We start from the raw sequence: 18,635 nt of genomic DNA on the forward strand, positions 1-18,635 counted from the left end.
CCCGGGGCCGCTGGGCGGGCCCCGCACCGCGCCGGCGCTGCAGGCCGATGCACGGCGGCGGCGGGGGCAGCGGGCCGCGGAGCATCGCCCCTGCCCAGCCCGGGGCCGAGGCGGGGAGGGAGAGCCCCCCCCGGCGTCCCCGGCCAGCTGGGCCGCGGGAGCCGCCCCGTTCAAGCGAGGCGGGGGCGGCAACCACCCAGAGACCTCGCTGCCGCTGTCTGCCAAACCACGCATCACCTTCCTAACCTGTGATCCGTACCAGACTGAAACACAGTATAAAGCAAGTCGGGTGTTCTTCCTGAGGGAACCGGTTAGCGTCCCCAGTCTTAATATGAAACGGCAGCAACATGGGAGAGTGCAAGGGGGGGGGAAAAACACGATTGGTACGTTAACCTCTACGCTTTCTGCTTAGAGGATGGCTGAAGAAACAAACCTGTCACCCTCTGCCATCCGTATTTGGTATCTGGAGAAGCACCTATCACCTTGGATGCTTTTAAATCATCCCTTCTGAAATCAACATCCCTTGTTGCAGTTCATACAGCTTTCCACAGAAACAATGAAAGCTACAGTCTTCTGATGTATTAAGAACTTAAGGGAAACCTTCAGTTCCTCACAAGTTATTCTGAAGTTATTTTAACTCTGAAAAACTACCAGTAATCAGTATTTTAAAAAAAATTAACAAAAAAAAAAAATCTCATTTTGGTCATACAGAAGAGAATTCTTGTCTAGCCACCAAACAGCATCAACTCCAGAGCAGGCAGGCTCAGAGAGGATTAAAGTCACCAGGCATATTAATACATAGTGTTAACTACAGGGCAAAACTACAGACCTTCAGAAGGTCTAATCCATTGCCAAAGAACAACCTCTCCAGTCCCTGAAGTAGATTCCCCTGGGAAAACGTAACTTCACAAGCTGCATGCATCCCTCTCTAGCTGCACATACAAAGAGTGCATCAACTGCAACAAAGTATCACCAATATACCAGTACCAGACAGACACTAGCTCAGAAAAGAGTCCAAAAAAAAAAAAATCTAAAGTGCTTAAGGCAATTCTTCATATCCCCATTTACTAAAAACAATTGGACTATCTGTTAGCAGCAAAAATTTGACATCTGTGCAAACTATTATATAACAAATTCATCCTTTAAGGGTAAAAAGTCACATGTTAAGTTCATCTAGGACATCAGTTAAACTAAAACTTGCAAGTCACAAGTCACAGTATCAAATACTTCAAGCTTCCCTCTAAGTGTTAAAGAAAAATTACATTTTTACATTGTGCATATCAAATTTACCTTGCAGGTTGCACTACATCTTGCTAAAAAACCTTCATAATTTAAATGCTCTTATGTAGGGTTGGAGATTACTCATGGTTCTTTCTCACTATGCATTAACTTATTGTAAACATTCCCTTTCCTTCCAAAAAGGGAAATTTAAACAGGAGCTGTAGCTGAGCACCTAAGATCAAGCCGACGACTGGGCAGTGTGAACAGGTACTAGCCTATTTCAATGTCTGTTTACCACAGTCATTCAATACAACAAGTCTCGGAACAAGAGGCATCTGCCTTAACCCTCCTCTCTCTGAACAGCACCAGGGTCCAAGCATGCAAGTCTCACTCCCTCACATACCACTGAATTCATAGCAGCTGAGACCCTAGAACTCCCAGTCAGGTGTTCACTGCAGTAAAAAGGAAAGAAATGAAGAAGAAATATTTGAGATTACTACACAGACGTAGTAATAACATGGATAATAACAACATTTGTAGATAATGTGTGAAACAGATTCAGACACTGTTCATTTCAAGACCCAAAACACTAAACTGGCAGAGGAAGGTACAGTTAAACTGGGATTTGTTTTGCACGTTCCTCTGCAAGAGATTAGAGCTGGCTTTGTTCACAATGCAAATGTTTAGAGATGTTCAAGTTCCAGATACGAAATGAACATTAAGGGCTCAACTGTCCTGTCGACATCATATTTCTCAAGAGAAACAGAACTTTCTAGAGCAGGTATTGAAATTAAGAAGAAAAATTTAAGTTTTACACCGAACATCATAACCAGTTTATTACGAGTTATTTCAAGGAATTTCTCCTCCTCTTGAGAAATCCTGATGGACACAAAGGACCCATTGATACTAACAAGATTTAACATGATTAGATGGTCATGTTTTTACAGACTAAAAGATACAAAGAAGAAAAAGTACCATGGCCCTGTAGGAAAGGAGCCAACTTATTATGGATCCTAACAGCATGAATTTGAAACAGTTTTCAGGTGATATTAGGAAAAAATCTTCAGTTAGGAAACAGTTGATTCAAATGTGTATCTGAAAATTATTTCTAGGCTCCTGGACTTGATCAGAGGGAAGAAAGCAGGTTTAAATAGTCTATAACATACAAGTCATTCTCATTGAAAAGTTGAGATTTTCCATGAAGAATATAACATGATTTTTTTTAGTTCTCCCACTACTATGAATCATTCTACTATTGTTACTAAGCTTCCAACTAGGAAGTATGATGATGGAACACCCAGGCTCATCATTTCTCTTGATTTGTGGATGGAAGCATATTACCGCAGATCCAGAAGCAGATCATATGTTAGCTGGCAAAGCATTTGCTCACTCTCCGCTTTTTTCCTTGCCCTTAAAAAAGGGAAAGGCATTAAGCTGAAGGCTACAAAGACATCCTTTAAAATATGATCCTCTGAAAGCCATTCTCATAGCCACATATACATGGCATATGGTACAAGCTAGCAAGATAAGAGTGGGATGCTATATATATATAGCATATATATATATATATATATATATATAAAAAAGCTACATTTCTGCTGGATAAAGAAATCATGCAATTTTTAGACTTCTCTGGTTATCCAGAAAGTTCCAGGAATCCTCACTAGGGTAGTCAGAACAGATAGCAAAACTTCATGCCTGGGCTCAGAGGGTACTGCCCTATGACCAGGAATTTACTGCCGCTTCCACTCAAAGCCAGCTTCGATATTGACACAGGTGTTTTGAGAAAGTCTTAGCCAGCCTTGAAGCTGGCTTGAGAAAAAGCTGAAAGATGTTCTAGCAACAGCCCCTCACCTCTTCTCCAGGCAGATGCATTTGAACTGAAGCTCTCACACCCTTGCTCCCAGTCTCAGCTGCACTGCAGCTCTGCTATCAACAGAAAAAGACGTAATTTGTCATTTGCATCTGACGAACAATGTGAATTGCCAATTATCAGAATCCAATTAGAATAATGCCACAAAACTGGAAAGCCAAGAGATGACCCAAAATTAAGAGCTTCTGAGAGAGCAGTACCATGCTGTATTTTTTTAAAAAGCTCTGGATTTTTGGTTCTGAACCTCTTACCTGAAATACTTCCTAGGTCAATGGCTGGCTATCGTAATGCATCTTCATTAAGGACATAAAAATGTTTTTAAATACCTGTAAATTTTTACATTTTCTGTAATTCATGATTCACAGGAGCCGCACTCTAAATATGATATTTAAATGAGTTTCTCATGGGAAATAGGAGGATTTTGTATCAGAAAAAAAACACAGACTGCTCTTACTCTTTCTTCATATCAGGCCTACGACTTATAATATTCTTTTGAAATCATACTGCTGTGATATTTTGCCAGGTTAGGCTAGCAAATCAATATTCTTTTGAAATACATGTTTGATATCACAAGTTCTAATAGGAAGCCCAGTAATAATAAAATATATAGTCAAGTAATTCGTGTCAGGAGAGCTAAGAAAATGGTATTTGTTATATTCTTCATAGAAAAATAATATTCATAACAAAATTAATATTCAAGCCCATAACAAAATGCTTAAATACAGTATTAGAAAAGTATGTAGTTACAGCTCTTGATTTCTCCACTTATTTTTCAAATAGGCAACCATTCAGTTTTCTGTCTGACATTTCTGTCTAACACTTCAGCCCCAAAACTTTGCACTATCAGTACCCAGGCTTTAAACAGCAGTAGATAGCAAACCCAGTTTAATCCAATGCTCACAAGCTTCTGTGAGTAGCAGCTACACAGAAAAAAACCATTCAACAATAGAAATGTTTAATAGACATTACTAGGCAATATTGTTTAGGCTGCTTGTTGAACCGCTCAATCCATTTTCACTTTTCTGGAGCATTTTCACAGCACTTGGCACCTGCAACCCAGTACTGACTGTAAGTCCACCACACCAGATCTAAGGGAGAAAAAAAAAAAAAAAAAATCAATATTCTGAACATTATGAAGCATCTACATCTCTCTTCTCCTGTCCCACAATGGACGTAACACAAAACTTACCCTGCAGCTCACTTGTTTTCTCACTTGCTCTCTAGTTGCAGCACTCCGTAAAACATTCTAATTACACAGAAGCTAATTTTTAAGACCATAAAGTCTAAGATGCTTCACATACTATGCTTTATGACTCTAAGTTTATAAGCAAGTCTAAGATCTAACACTAAAAGATTTGATCCTAATAGGAAAACTTCTTTGAAGGCTGATGTGCTAGCAGCAAGTATTTAGAATGACAATATTCTCACTATGTATCTGAAAGCAGTGCTTAGTTTTAGCATGACATGGCAGAATTATGCCAATGTAAACATAGTACCAAAAAAAAAAGTTTTGAGAAGCTTCAGGTGCTTCACAAGTGCCACTGACCTCTATTCTACAACTGAGTTACATCAAATAATGTATCTCCATGTTTATGAATAAGTTTGAGAGCTGTAATTAAGTAGCTTGTCATCTTTACTTTAAGTGTTCAGGCTAACCCAAGGAGTGCCTATAAGACTGCTATCACTAAGTACTAGGGGCTGTATGAGATACAGACTAATAGGCTGAAGTGTGGTAAGCATTTCCGTGGATGCCTTAGGAACTGACTTAATGAGTCAGCCTTAGCAATGCTAGAGGGATGACTAACACATGTATCCCAACCGTTCTGAAGCTATTCCGTTCCCTGTATGTTGAATGGGATCAGTAAGGCAACTTGCTTAGTCACCTCCAAATAAATAGCTATTAAAAATCCCAACTCCTATTGTCAGTACATCTAGCCAACAGTAGAAATTGTGAAACGAATTCTGATACAAGTGAAAAATCAGGTGTTTGGAAATGCTAGATGTAAGGCTGCCTGGGCAAGTTACTACTTTTCCATTCCTCCTCCATGCCCAAAAGAAGAATAACTTTATAAAGTGTGATTAGGCCAATTAAAAACTATCATGCTCTGTTTTCTATGGGCTGAGTTACAAGAGGCTAGAGATCAGTGTCTAGGCAGCTGAGTTGTCAGTATGAACTGGCATGCTAGCCTCCTCCGGATTCTTAAGTTTTCCTAGACCTATACCCTGCTCCCAAAGTATGATGCACTTTATGGCACCTTATAATGCAGCTGAGGTCTCCAAATCTATTTACCGAACAAATTACTTAAATCATTAAAGGAAAACCAATACGCAGTAACTAATCCTTTTCCTGTGCATGTTTTTGCAAGGTTTGAGTCTTTAGAATTGCAGCAAGTTTTCACTGATTACCTTAGAGCCACAAAAAAAGTTATGCAGACCAGTGAAATGACTGGCAAGAAAATCCCACTCAGTTTTTAAAGATTTGAAAGCTAGAAGTCTTGTGTCTGAGAGGGAAGCACCTGGTGGTGCTCAGTCTCATGACACCTGCTCTGACAGCTTGCAGCATCTTGGGCTCCCATCTGCATCAGTTCACATCAATTATTGTAGCAGGCTCATCAGCTACCGGAATGTGTATTAATTTACCCTGCAAAAGTTTAATGACTTTTATTTACATAGCTGAGACATCCAGGTGCAGAGTTCTCCTACTACAGTGCAATTATAAGCACCACATGAAATCAAAAAAAAGTTAAACATTTTTAAATATTATTAGTCAGCCAAAAACAGTGCTCCCATTTTCCTCCTTTAAAAAACAAGTAAGTCTTCAGTAAACTGAATTCAGTGCTAGAAACTGAACAAAATTTTATAGATACTGACCATGAAGCCTGGTAATAACGGCTGGGTAAACTTTGTTCTGAAGGTGTGTAACAGCTTCTTTGAGTTTGCATTATAAAATGTGAGCTGACCTAAGAGAGGCAGAAAACAAGTTGAAATACACGTTTAAATGCTAGTGCTGTGCAACTTCTTATAAAATTGATTCTTTTCCAGGGAAAGGTTTCTAGAACACACTAAATACAGTCCACACGACTAAAATTCTCAGTTAGTCGCTCTGTCACATAGATGAACCCAGGTCATTTGACATTACAAGCACTATTACACAAACAGCTCTGGGCCTTATTTTCATAAGGGACTCTATTAGTCTGGAAGTAACATACTACTTTAGCCTTGTACTGCTTCAACTTGACAGGGATAGCTAACTAAGTTTTTAGGTAAATCTCATAAGATTATAATTTACCTCCATCAAAGTCGCAGTATACTCCTATTCTGTCTGGAACAGGTATATCAAGAGTCTTGGTTTTATTATTATGTTTTGCTGAAAATGTGGTTTGCAGCCAGTTGTTGACATGGATGCACCAGCTTGAATTAGTCTTTCCCAGCTGGTCAAACTTCCCCAGGTTTCTATACGTTACTCCCACGCTGTAGGATTTGCAGTCCTTCTGGGCTCTCACCTCCCAGTAATGCTGTCCACTTTCAATAGCAGTATCTCCTACCAAAAAAAGAAAATACATTTAGTTACTACAATTAAGTGTACCTTACAATGCTTGCTTCCTTATAGGAACCGGTGATGTCTTCCCCGTTTTATTTTAAGGTGAAGGCTTAGAAATAAAAAAAATCTGAACTACAAGGAACAAAAAAAAAAATGTACAAGAAAATAGACTATAAATATAAAATAGAATCAAACAGTTTTTACTTACCCTCATTGAGACAAGATACATTTAACATTGATTCACATTTAATAGCAGTGAATGTCAGTCACTAAGAGCTTTGTAATAAAGAGCTTCAACAGACTTGAAGACACTTGCTGTATTACAAAATTTGGGTGCTATATAGGCAAAACTACCTCTGTGCAGGACAGCATCAAGTACACAGCCTTGAACAATCACAAGTTTTCCCTCAAATTCTTACCTAATGTGCCCTTCCACAGCATTACACTTGTAACAGAGGTAAAAAGTTCACCTTACCCAACACTGTGTATGATTCACCAGTAAAGTGATCTCTGCCAGCCCTCGGTAAGGATCTCGTGCTAACAGATGTCCTCTTTGGAGACGGTCCACCACTTCTAAGAAGAAATGAGCCATTCAAGATTAGGACGCAATGACAGAAAGGCACACTCAAACAAGTTTTCCCAAGTCAATTAGGGTGCAATAAACATACATAAGCTATTGGAATGATGCATTAGTTCAGCCACTTAACACCTCTAACAGTACGCATGCACAAGAACTGAAAGAGAAGAGATGACAGCCAGAAAAAAAATACAAGACATCGTAACAAACAAGTTCAGAGGCAGCTGAGAAATTAAACAGGAGGAAAAAAAAGCAGATGTGTGGCACATGGTTTGAATGAATGCCTGTATAAAAGTGTTTCGCCTATACTATGCAGAACCTTAGAAAATTCATGTTTCTGGTTTTCCACATAAGATTTCTCATAAGTCTTGTAGATCAACTACAACAATCAGATAAGTATGAATACACTGCTGATATTCAAGGCCAAAATGCCTAATTTTCACTAGAATGTAGATACCAGTGAATGGGAAAATAACATCAGTTATGTTAAAGGTAGGTTTTTCAGCACATGTATGGCTTGTGTAAGCAATAACTGAAATCCCAGGAAAAAGTATAACCCAATGAAGAGTGAAAGGAATAAAATTGTGATAATTTTATTTCAAAATACACACACTGAAGATGATATAAAGCCCAAGAGTGTTGAATCTAAACATAATTTATACTAAAAAAAGATGACGTGAGACTTCCACAGTTTCATGTCTCACAACTCTCCTGAAAAAAAGAAAAAATCAAACACCAAAAGTACATTGAAGGGTGGGGATTTTATTTATGTTAACTCTATCAAACACTACAGAAAAGAAAATTGTGTCAAAACACAATGTGCTGAGAAGCACAGAGCAACTCCTCGACAATCATTATAAAATTTACGAGTCTAATCCCAATCAAGGAAGGCTTCGATTTTCTAATCATACTTTTCAAAAGCATTCCCAGGAAGCAATAGCAAAATAAATGAAGACACACTTTGCTCTGGAGAATATTCTAATGAGCAATCAGTTGCATAAAAGAATAATTTTAACCTAATGAGGTTTTCAAACATTTTACCTCAGTTATGCCCCCCAAAATAATTCCTAGCAATTTAACCATTAAACAAAATGAAGACTATTTGCAAATTACAGTGATTATTAAGTCTCAGTAGCCAGGGAACCACGTCTGGTTATTGTTTTAAAGGTGATCAGTAGCAAAGGATTTTAACTCCTCAGAAATAGCTATGCAGTTTGAAGTTTAATTTCACTGACAAAAAATGTTAAAAGTACAAAATCAGTCTGTGAAATACACATGTGAGAAGTCATTTTCAAATCCTCATCCTCTGTAGTCTATCATAGATTAGCCTTAGCATTACTACACACTAAACAAAATTTTCTCTCCAGCTTTCCCTTCAGCTACCATTTGGTAAAGTTAATTGCTACTTAAATGTCCACTAATACAGTGAAGTTTAGCTCGTTTCCTTTCTGATTCATTCAACACTGATTTCAAGTTTTCTGGAATTGTTCTCAAATACCATTTCATAAAGGGTTAGAAAATGTCCCTTTTGCCTAATACTTTCATTAAAATAAAGTCACATAGGAATCAAAAGCTGAGTGGTATTAAGCTGTCATACATAAGTATGCTAGAATCTCTGGTCCATCTTCATGACTAAGTTTGGTTTATTCCAGTTACAGAAGTCTACAAGAAATCACAATGAAAAGGTTGTCTGCTTTAGCACTACCATTTATCATATAAATTTGACAGTACTGATGAGATGACAGCTACACTTCTAAACTGCTTCCAAGAGTTACATGAAGGGGGTAAGTGTATATCGTGCGAGTGCACCACATGAAATGCTTTTGAATTTTGTTAACATGGAGGAAGCTGTAGTTTACTTACCAAAGAAAAAGGTAACAAGTGATAGCATGAAAAAAAGCAAAGCCAAGAATTAAAGCATAATTTTGAGGGGAAGCATCACTCTGCAGATTGCATCTTGCTTCAAGTGCATCAAAGATCATTCACTCACACTTCCAAATAAAGCTGCTGAAATTTTTCTATTAGATACAGTATAAATGAGTTATGCAGAAAGCAATGTGGCCATTTAGAGAATCATCATAAGAAAAATGCAGGTGCTTTGTTCGTATTTTCTCAAAGTTAGAAAGACATTTAAAGGTCCTCAATACCATTTATTTTGTTCAAGTCTTCTGTAAATGACCACCACATGTGCTTTGCCCACTCAAAATCTAACAGCCTTTGACAGTTCAGACAACAACATTAAATATTTGGTATAAAAGTTTGAAAAAACAGTTTTGGTTTGTTTTGTTTGTTTGTTTCCAACCCCGCCCCGTGCTTAAGTCTCCTTTCCAATAGGGAAAGGAAGGAAATTTTATAGCAGAAAGTCTGTTTGGTGCCCCTTTTCCAATACAGCAGTTTTCATTAGCTAGTATAGTAACTGATGTGTTTCTTCCACTATTCAGTGACCAGATATTCTCATCTTATGGTTAGGGTTGTTGCCTCCAGCACTGCAGTTAGTCTCAGTTTTCTTATTCATTTCAGCAAATAAAACATATTCCAAGCAATATGTATTCTCTTTTGGAGAAGAAAGGTCAAGGAGAGATATCAGAAGTTATCCATGGAGGGATATCAGAAGTTACCCAGAGGCTGTTTTCTAGTCTAACAAATACGTTATAGATCATTTAGCATTTTATTGCCATCATGTCTTTCCAACCCTTGAAAGCTTTACATTAGATGTTTAGAACAATTATACTGCAACTTTTTCCACCAGCTATGGAGCTAGCTTCAAATTTTCCCTCTAATGCAGAGAACGTCACACACATACTCTTAACAGAGAACAAAAGCCTCCTGCAAGAATCAAAGCTCATCTAAATCTCCTGCTAGAAATGGTCAGCCTGAGATGCCAAGTTACACATGTGACCATGTCCTTCTACCAAAACAAAGGCCAGAACTAGGGAAGTTCTTTACTGACAACTACAAAGAGAGACCAAGGTTTAAAACTCCCAGAGTTTGTTGAGCAGGTACTGATATCTCCAACACAGCTTTAAAACTTAGTTTAGCATAAGTTGATATGCTTTGTGTAGTAAGGCTATTGACACTCAACAACTTCAAAAGCTTGTTTCACCAACACGAACTTCTCTTTACTGCTGACCACAAGCCAAAGATATATCTACCTGATGGATGAATACAGAGGAGTAAAACCTAAAAGAAATCAGGAACTTGGGCATTTGTTTTGGTCCAGGTAGATGACATCTGTTGCTCTTCCCTCATCCACCAATGCTATAACCCCATTGTACATGGCCACCAAATTTGTCAGGCACGATTTGCCCTCAGCGAAGCCATGCTGGCTGTCACCAATCACCTCCTTATTTTATATATCATATCCTTATTTTAGATATACTTTATATATTATCTCCTTATTAATGTATCTGTAAATAACAGGGATCTTTGTATCAAAACTAGAATACATAATGCTCTTCCAACCATTGCAAATCTGGTCTCCCACACACTACAATGCATCCTTCCAGGCAGATTGTTTTCCAGTCACTGGAAAATATATACATAATCTCTATGAATCCAAATTAAACTTCAAAATAATTTTTAAAAGCATATGTGTCCTGCTACTGATAAAGGCTATTAGATTTATTTCTCACTACATCAAGCAAAGTAAAGTAGCATAGACTCCCAACAAAATTAGGTGCTAGATCCTAGGAGTAAGAGGTATATTGTCACCTTCTATTGCTCTTCAGCAGAGGATTCTGGCCACTGTTGACATAAATAAGTAGTCATTAAACAACTGCTCTATTACTACAGAAGTTACCCCCGTCTTTAAGATGCCACTAAAACTTACTCTACCATGCTTCTGGCAGTATATGCCTATAGGGAAGGTGTTTGTTCATAAATTATCTCAAGCAGGGCTCTTCATACTGAAAAGCGCATGTTGAAAGTCAATTAATTGCCTTTGAGGAAGAAGTAACCAGCTCTGTGGACAAGGCAACAGCAACAGACACTGTTCACACCTTGACTTTAGCAAGGCTTTTGACCCGTTCCCAAACCTCAAGAGGTGAGATACAAACTGGGTAGTGGGCCATAAGCTGTGTACAGAACCAGTTGAACACCAGGCTCACAGCTATGGATAGTGTTCTCCAGATGAGAGAACGCCACACAATAGGACAGGCTGTGGGACAACTGAGGGAAGAGCAATTCTGCAGAAAAGCAGTAGGGAGGTGACAACAGGTGGACAACAACAGTGGACAACACACTGCACTGTGCCCTTGTGGCAGAGGTGGCCAACCACATCCTGGGCTGTAGCAGTAAGACAGCAACCAGGAGGCCAAGGCAAGCAACTGCTCCTCTCAATTTGGCACTTGTCAGACTGAGCCTGAAGTCCTGCATCAAGGTCTGGCCTGCTCGGGACAATACACTGACATACTAGAGCAAGTCCAGTGGAGGGCCAACAACACAATTAAGCTACTGGAGCACAGGAAGACAATTGGCTTTGCTCAGCCTCAGGAAGACAAGAGCTAGTTGTTGTCTTTAACAATGTAACAGGAAGGTACACAGAAGATTGAGCAGCCTTTTCTGAGAGGGGTGCACACTGATAGCTGAGAGGCACCTGGTACTCATTGCACCACAGGAAATTCCAGTCAGATATCAGGATATTCCTCCTCTCCTATGAGGGTGTTCTGGACTAGAGGCCCAGCAAGTTAAAACATTCTTCATCCCTGGATACAGTCAATGATCAGCCAGAGTAGACTGATCTAGTGATGTTCTTCCAACCATATTTATTCAGTGATTCTGAATAGCACAAAGCTAAGTGCTTAACACTCAACAATCTACCAAGAATTTTGTTGAAGTTGCTTAAGAGCTTTTCCTAGATGAAATTAGTTGGTAAATATATTCAGGGCTACCACTTTTACAAGAGTTATGTTCCACTATCCATTATCTTTTGCTACTGGCTTGTTTTACTGATACCTTTTCCTCACCAATGACGGTTATGAGATAAATTCAGACACCACCTATAGTACCGATTTTATTTAATCTTACCTTTTTCAAAAAGACAAAGCAGCCATGTCTTTCCTTATATTTTATAGTAGGAAAGTTGTCTATTCACCAGTATTGACCTGCAACACTACTAAACATAGAATTACATTGGGTTGCTTGCTGACATTTACCTTATCTATTGTATTGGGTTTACGTGGCAAGGTTTGGGGGGGGGGGGGGGGGGGGGGGCAGCTGCACAGGTGGCTTCTGTGAGAAGATGCCAGAAGCTGCCATCATGTCAGACAGAGCCAGTGACAGCCAGCTCCAAGATGGACCATTGCTGGCCAAAGCTGAACCACTCAGCGACTGTGGTAATGCCTCTGTGATAACACATTTAAGAAAGGGTAACAAATGCTGTGCAGGAGCAGCTGGGAGAGGAATGAGAATATAGCCACCGTGCAGCCTGTGGAGGACCTCACATGGGAGCAGGTGGATGGGCCCTGAAGGAAGCTGCAGCCCATGAGAGCCTGCGCTGGAGCAGGCTCCTGGCAGGACCTGTGGACCCGTGGAGAGAGGAGCCCACACTGGAGCAGGTTTGCTGGCAGGGCTTGTGACCCCATGTGGGACTAACACTGGAGCAGTCCATTCCTGAAGGTCTGTACCCTGCAGAAAGGGCCCATGCTGGAGCGGTTCATGAAGGACTGCAGCCCGTGGAAAGAACCCTACACTGGAGCAGGGGAAGAAGGTGAAGAGGAAGGAGCAGCAGAGAAAACGCATCATGAATTCACTGCAACCCCCATTCCCCCTCCTCCTGCACTGCTCAAGGGGAGGAGGTAGAGAAGTCAGGAGTGAAGTGGAGCCTGGGAAGAAGGGAGGGGTGGGGGAAAGGTATTTTAAGATTTCTTATTTCTCATTATCCTACTCTGACTTTTGATTGGCGATAAGTTAATTTAAATTTCTCCAACTCAAGTGTTCTGCCCATGACAGTAATTGCAGAGTGATCTCCCTGTCCTTATCTCGACCCACGAACCTTTCATCATATTTTGTCTGCCACTGTCCAGTTGAGGAGGGGAAGCGATAGAGCAGCTTGGTGGGCACCTGGTGGTGAGCCAAGGTCGACCCACCACATCTACAAGTTGTTTCAGTACCTTGAATGATACCCTAACAAATGTATTTTAAAAAGAACTAAATACCACTTAATGATTAGGACACATTTCTAACAGCTTCCATAAATAGCCTCCACATCTGTGTGACATGGCAAGGGAAATAAAAAATTAAGATTTCTTCCAGAAAAAGATTTCTGAATGAAAATTCCTTTGGTGCTTTAATTCCTCAAGTGCTTTAATTCCCCTTGTCCTCTTCCCTTAACTGCCAGTGAGACATCCCAGACAACATAAGCATTTACAAAATAAAGTTCTTACCTGCTTTTATTTTCCTTCCCTTTTATTTTTTCTTGGCCTTTGCCTCCAGTAGGATCCCATTCAACATAGGTATCTTCAACTTTCAAGTTTAGATGAGATGAAGTACTGTCCAAACTGAACACAAATGCTGGTCAAGACAAAATGCAAAACAGTGAAATGGTATAATGCTCTCTCCCAACAGCACCTATTCATAGAAAATGATAGAAGCAGTAGTAAGATTGTAGCAGAGTACTATTCGACTTAGTAGAAACATCAGCTTTTTAGTCTGATGCTTGTAATCAAGGTAAGGAGCCCTTTAAATAAAGCCCAACTATCTACCTTCAGTGCATAGGTTACATCAAAGTAAGTTTTTTCATCTTTATAATGCTGCAGTATCAGCAATTAAATTCAGCTAGTGCTTTCTGCCAGTTACAGCCTACTCCCTAGATCATTACAACCATGAATGATTTAAAAAGGTATGCTTATTTTCCGTACCTTGCAGCACCGATTCTCCAGCAAGGTGTTTATGATTAATAAGGACTGCAGACTTGGAGAATACTAAATTGACAGGGTAGCACATACAGGCAGACAAGAGCTGAACTGTGAAGTCAACTGCAGAACAGTAGAGGACGCATGCAACTAGAAGAGACTTGGCATTTGTTGCAGCCAAGTCCTTCATCCAAGAAAACAAAACTAATATAACATGCCAAGTTCCCTAAAGATGTTTATTTACAGGATATTCTGTCAGCGTCCTAATACCATCAGATATTACAGTCTGATTCTGAAAGAACGTGTATGTGAGATTTTAAGAGTTGAGAGCTCAACAGTACACAAGTCTAAAAAACAATAAGGTAAATGCATGCATAAGGATACTGAGTTTCTATGGGCTGATTATTAAAGAAAGTGAACTAAATGGTCACAGAAAAAATGAAAATAATATGGGAAGCATGGTAACTGCCCAAATAATCAAAATCAGAATTATTTTTCTGGTACTGGAGTAAGGAATGTAAGTGGCTATTAAATGGATACTATATATCTGACAATGAGTGTTGCTTAAGAGTATTAAAATAGTTTTAGAAAAGTTACCAGAATGCCCATCAGCTCATTCAAATTCCATATAGCTTTGGTTTTATGAAGTAACATTCACAAGTAACAGAATTTATGTTTTAATTATCCAGTTCATATCAGTCATTTTGCTCTTTACACTACAGACTTGGCTATAATTAAAGCCTCAGGATCATTACCTCCACCACAATAGTTAAGACTTGTGTTCTGTCACAAAACATCACTTCCATGAAATTGTTCTTCTAGTTTATTTACAAAATGATGTTAGGAAGCCATCATCCTCAGACCAACTGATTTCTAACACAATGACTTAATAACTTTAGCAATTTGGAGCTGCCTATTCTTTGAATATTGACAGTGATTAGAATCTGCAGCTACTAAGTCAAAACTCCTTTTCAGCGCATTCTATTTACAGAAAGCTATTACCTGTCACATGCCAAGTACCAATAACCAGCCAACTACACCAACCGTTTAGATGCCCTAAAAGTCCTACTGATGCTAAGCCACAACGTTTATCTTCTCTTGCTATATGTTGGTATGATGTAGCAGCACATAATACTGACAATCCACAGTTCAAAACAAGCAATGTCAAGCTCTGTTGAAGAAAGTTACATTAGTAACTCATTCTTAGTATCTGAGTGCTAAAAGTCCAGCTCTGTGCCAATAAGCTTCTTAATCCTTTACAGAAATGGTTGTTTTCCTTTTCACTTAGGAAACATGTTTCAGCAGTGCTCATGCAGAAGCAGACTTAACACACAAGTTCATATATGAAGACAGAACAGTAAGCACAGGGTTTTCACTACATCTAAGGTTATAGAGTCTTTCAAATTTTACCTTTGGTTTCCAGAGTCACAGGATCAGAGTATTCTCCTGCCACAGCTTTGTTGCAAGCTTGTACTCTAATGTTCATGTATTTTGTATCAAATTTCAGACCTAAAAAGGGAATGTTTAGAAGCTTGAATTGATATTAATTACTGACAATTTTTACAAGACTAAGATCTATTCCATGTAGCTGTCCTCCATTTATCTCAACCCGCAAAAAAAAAAGCATAAATATCAGTATGAACTTAATTTAAGACATGATTTTTTACAAAACCTTTTGACAAAAGTTAAAATAAAAGGCAGAGCCATTATTGTACAAAGTACCCAAGATTAATGTGAAAACAGTGGAAGCTTCATTACATACAGGAAAATGGGTATTTTGCAAAACTTCCAAGCATAAAGAGTTATATCAATATTCTTGGTTTTGAAGTATAAAAACATTTACCTGATAGTGTATATTCATTAGCTTTAATATAGTCTATCAGTTCCCAACGCTGTTCATCTTTTACTCGAGGAAGCCCATCAAAGTTGGTTTTCCTATACTCCAGTACAAAATGATCAATTCTGCTGTCTTCTTCAGGCATTCTCCACGATACTGTTATGCAGTTATCAGCAACCAGACATGCTGCTAGATCTATCTCCGGAGCTTTAGGGACTGCAGAAATACAAATATACAGATCAGTTTAAAGAAGAGAATGAATGGAATATTAATTTGTTCTCCTTGGATTTACAGAAATTGCCCTTGGCCCGGTAACTCTCATTCCTTTCAGAGGATCTATTCCATTAGCAAAGCATAATAGAAGACTAGGCATATCGCTTTCACTTAACATGCATTTTACAAAAGAAGAAATACGCATTAGCTCTAGAGTGAACATTTGCATCACATTTTCCAGATGTTTGTTGTGTCAGGAAGTTGGGGTGATCCCCTTCTGGAAGCAGTAAGAAGGACATGCTAGAGTAGAGTGGACTTACAATTATGAACCTACATTTAGAATAACACTACACAGGAAGAACATTAAGAAGTAAACTTTTATTTCTGAGTCTTTGGAAGGTAAGTACAGCTGCAGCCCTCAAACGGAATCACTTAAGTTTACTTCCACCACTACAGATAACTAACAGTGTAATAGTTTCCACTAGCCAGTCAGCAGTTACCTAGTTTTCTTTCCTGTTCATCCTGTGTCTTGAAAGAAGGGGAAAGAATTAAAGAATTCCTAAGATTCACTAAAGAAAAGACTGAAGTTTTGCTTATAGACAATAGAAGCCTATTTCCGTGAAATCAAAGAGCACTTAAATCACTGGAAAATGTTTTTCAAAAAAAGGCATTTTCATACTCTTCATAGTGTTCAAAGTACATTCAAGGAAGACTTCTGCTGAAGGAACTGATAAAGATTTTTTTATTGTTTGCAGTTTTTGGAGGAAGAATATGCAAAAGCTCTTCCTTTGTTTCAGCATTCACAAAAGCTTGAAATAGATATAAAAGTGGCCTGCAAGTCAATGCATCAAGCAGGAATATCAAAAAAGTACAATACTCATGGATCTGTGGAACTGATAGATCTGCAGATTGTTTGTCAAAAGTCATCCCTTTCCATAACACAGAAGCCCTTAACTGTGTTGTTCTGTATAGTTATGTCCCAGTGACCAAGTCCTAATTACCTACAGGTTGCCTTTATGCAGCTGAAACAACTATTTCTTGAACATATTGTTAGCTATGATTCCCCTCCACAACGACTGATGACAATCAGAATCACATTAATTATGGCTGAGTCATTTAGAGATGTGTAATTCTACTATCTAGATACAAACACCTCCTAGCTATAGCAGGTCCACTAGAAGCAGAAGGCCTTGTTTGCTTTATGCACACTACTTCACACCTTCCTACACCTTCTCTTCATGATCTGTTCAAATATTTTAACCTAGCACTATTGAAACACACCCTTTTACCCCTCACATCCCTGCAGTTTAAGCCAAGCAGGAATTACACCGAAATTGGTGGCATAGGTTTAAAATGCTTGAGAACAAAAAAGCAGCATAGAAGAGACCGAAAAGCAAAAGTATTCAAGTCTGTACTGGTTTTGGCTGGGACAGAGTTACATTTCTTCATAGAGACTTGTCCAGTGCTATGCTTTGGATTTGTGATGAAAACAGTTTTGATAAAGCAGGCTGGGGGTGCACAAGAAGTTGGGAGGGGACACAGCCAGGACAGCTGACCCCAACTGACCCAAGGGATATTCCACACCATATGACATCAGGCTCAGCATATATAGCTGGGGGAAGAAGAAGGAAGGGAGGGACCTTCAGGGCAGTGACATTTTGTGTTCCCAATTAACTGTTACACATGATAAAGCCCTGCTTTCCTGGAGATGGCTAAACATCTGCCTGCCAATGGGAAGCAGCCAATGAATTCACTTATGTGCACAGCTTTTGCTTTACCTATTAAACTGTCTTTATCTCAACCCAAAAGTTTTCTTCCCTTTACCCTTCTGATTCCCCCCATCCCACTGTGGCAGTGGGGAGTACGCACACAGCTGTATGGTTCTTAGCTGCCCGCCAGGATTAAACCACAACAAATTCTCAACTCTTCATCACATGTATTTGCCATCAAATTTCAAAGTCATCCAACAATAACTTGAGAATAACAACAGTAAGATCCCTTCTTAGACAAAAGAAAAAATTAAGATGAGGACAAGTATTTCAGAACATATACCTGTAAAGCTTAGCTACCTACCCCAATTATTTTTGTCATGGTATAAGATACCAGATAAAGAGGCTTCCATGTGTTTGGACTGACCAAGTCTTCAGCATAATTCTGGCAAGCAGTGTTCAAATGCCTGCATTACCACAACAACAAATCTGTTTTCAACTTCCCACACTAGGGCATTAATATTTCCTGGTGTATGAAGGTCTATCAATGCTCAGCACAATTTTGCCTGCAACAGTTTGAGCTATCAGTATTTGGTGTCCCAGTAATTTGATAGCTTGACACTACAGTAGAAGAAAGCAAGATTGATACACAGACAGATAATTTTCCTGTTTACAAATCAAAGGCCCAAACAATTTCCTACGTATTTGATAAGGAAAATGCATGTATAAGATGGGTCATATTAAGTAATATCTTCACCTAGATATAAGACTTCGTTCATGCTTGCCTTTAGATCTTTACACTCCCTTTCCTGC

The 18,635-nt window shown here is 39.0% G+C and overlaps 1 protein-coding gene across 2 annotated transcripts in view; it reads right to left on the bottom strand.

Moving 5' to 3' along the window:
• Positions 1–4,045: 4,045 nt before the first annotated feature.
• Positions 4,046–18,635, bottom strand: part of FSD1L (fibronectin type III and SPRY domain containing 1 like) — a 30,450-nt gene continuing 15,860 nt past the window's right edge. The window contains exons 6-13 of one of the 2 annotated variants that reach the window (XM_082336605.1): positions 15,907–16,116; positions 15,474–15,572; positions 13,596–13,722; positions 10,924–10,956; positions 7,111–7,208; positions 6,384–6,635; positions 5,966–6,054; positions 4,046–4,182 (exon numbers count right to left, since the gene is read on the bottom strand). In XM_082336605.1, the coding sequence (XP_082192731.1) occupies positions 4,063–4,182; positions 5,966–6,054; positions 6,384–6,635; positions 7,111–7,208; positions 10,924–10,956; positions 13,596–13,722; positions 15,474–15,572; positions 15,907–16,116 (1,028 nt within the window). In that variant the 3' untranslated portion in view covers positions 4,046–4,062. The remainder of the gene's footprint in view (positions 4,183–5,965; positions 6,055–6,383; positions 6,636–7,110; positions 7,209–10,923; positions 10,957–13,595; positions 13,723–15,473; positions 15,573–15,906; positions 16,117–18,635) is intronic. The other variant, XM_082336606.1, reaches the window with a different exon arrangement.

Source organism: Platalea leucorodia (genome assembly GCF_965183815.1).
Source record: "Platalea leucorodia genome assembly, chromosome: Z".
In the NCBI taxonomy this organism is placed as follows: Eukaryota; Metazoa; Chordata; class Aves; order Pelecaniformes; family Threskiornithidae; genus Platalea; species Platalea leucorodia.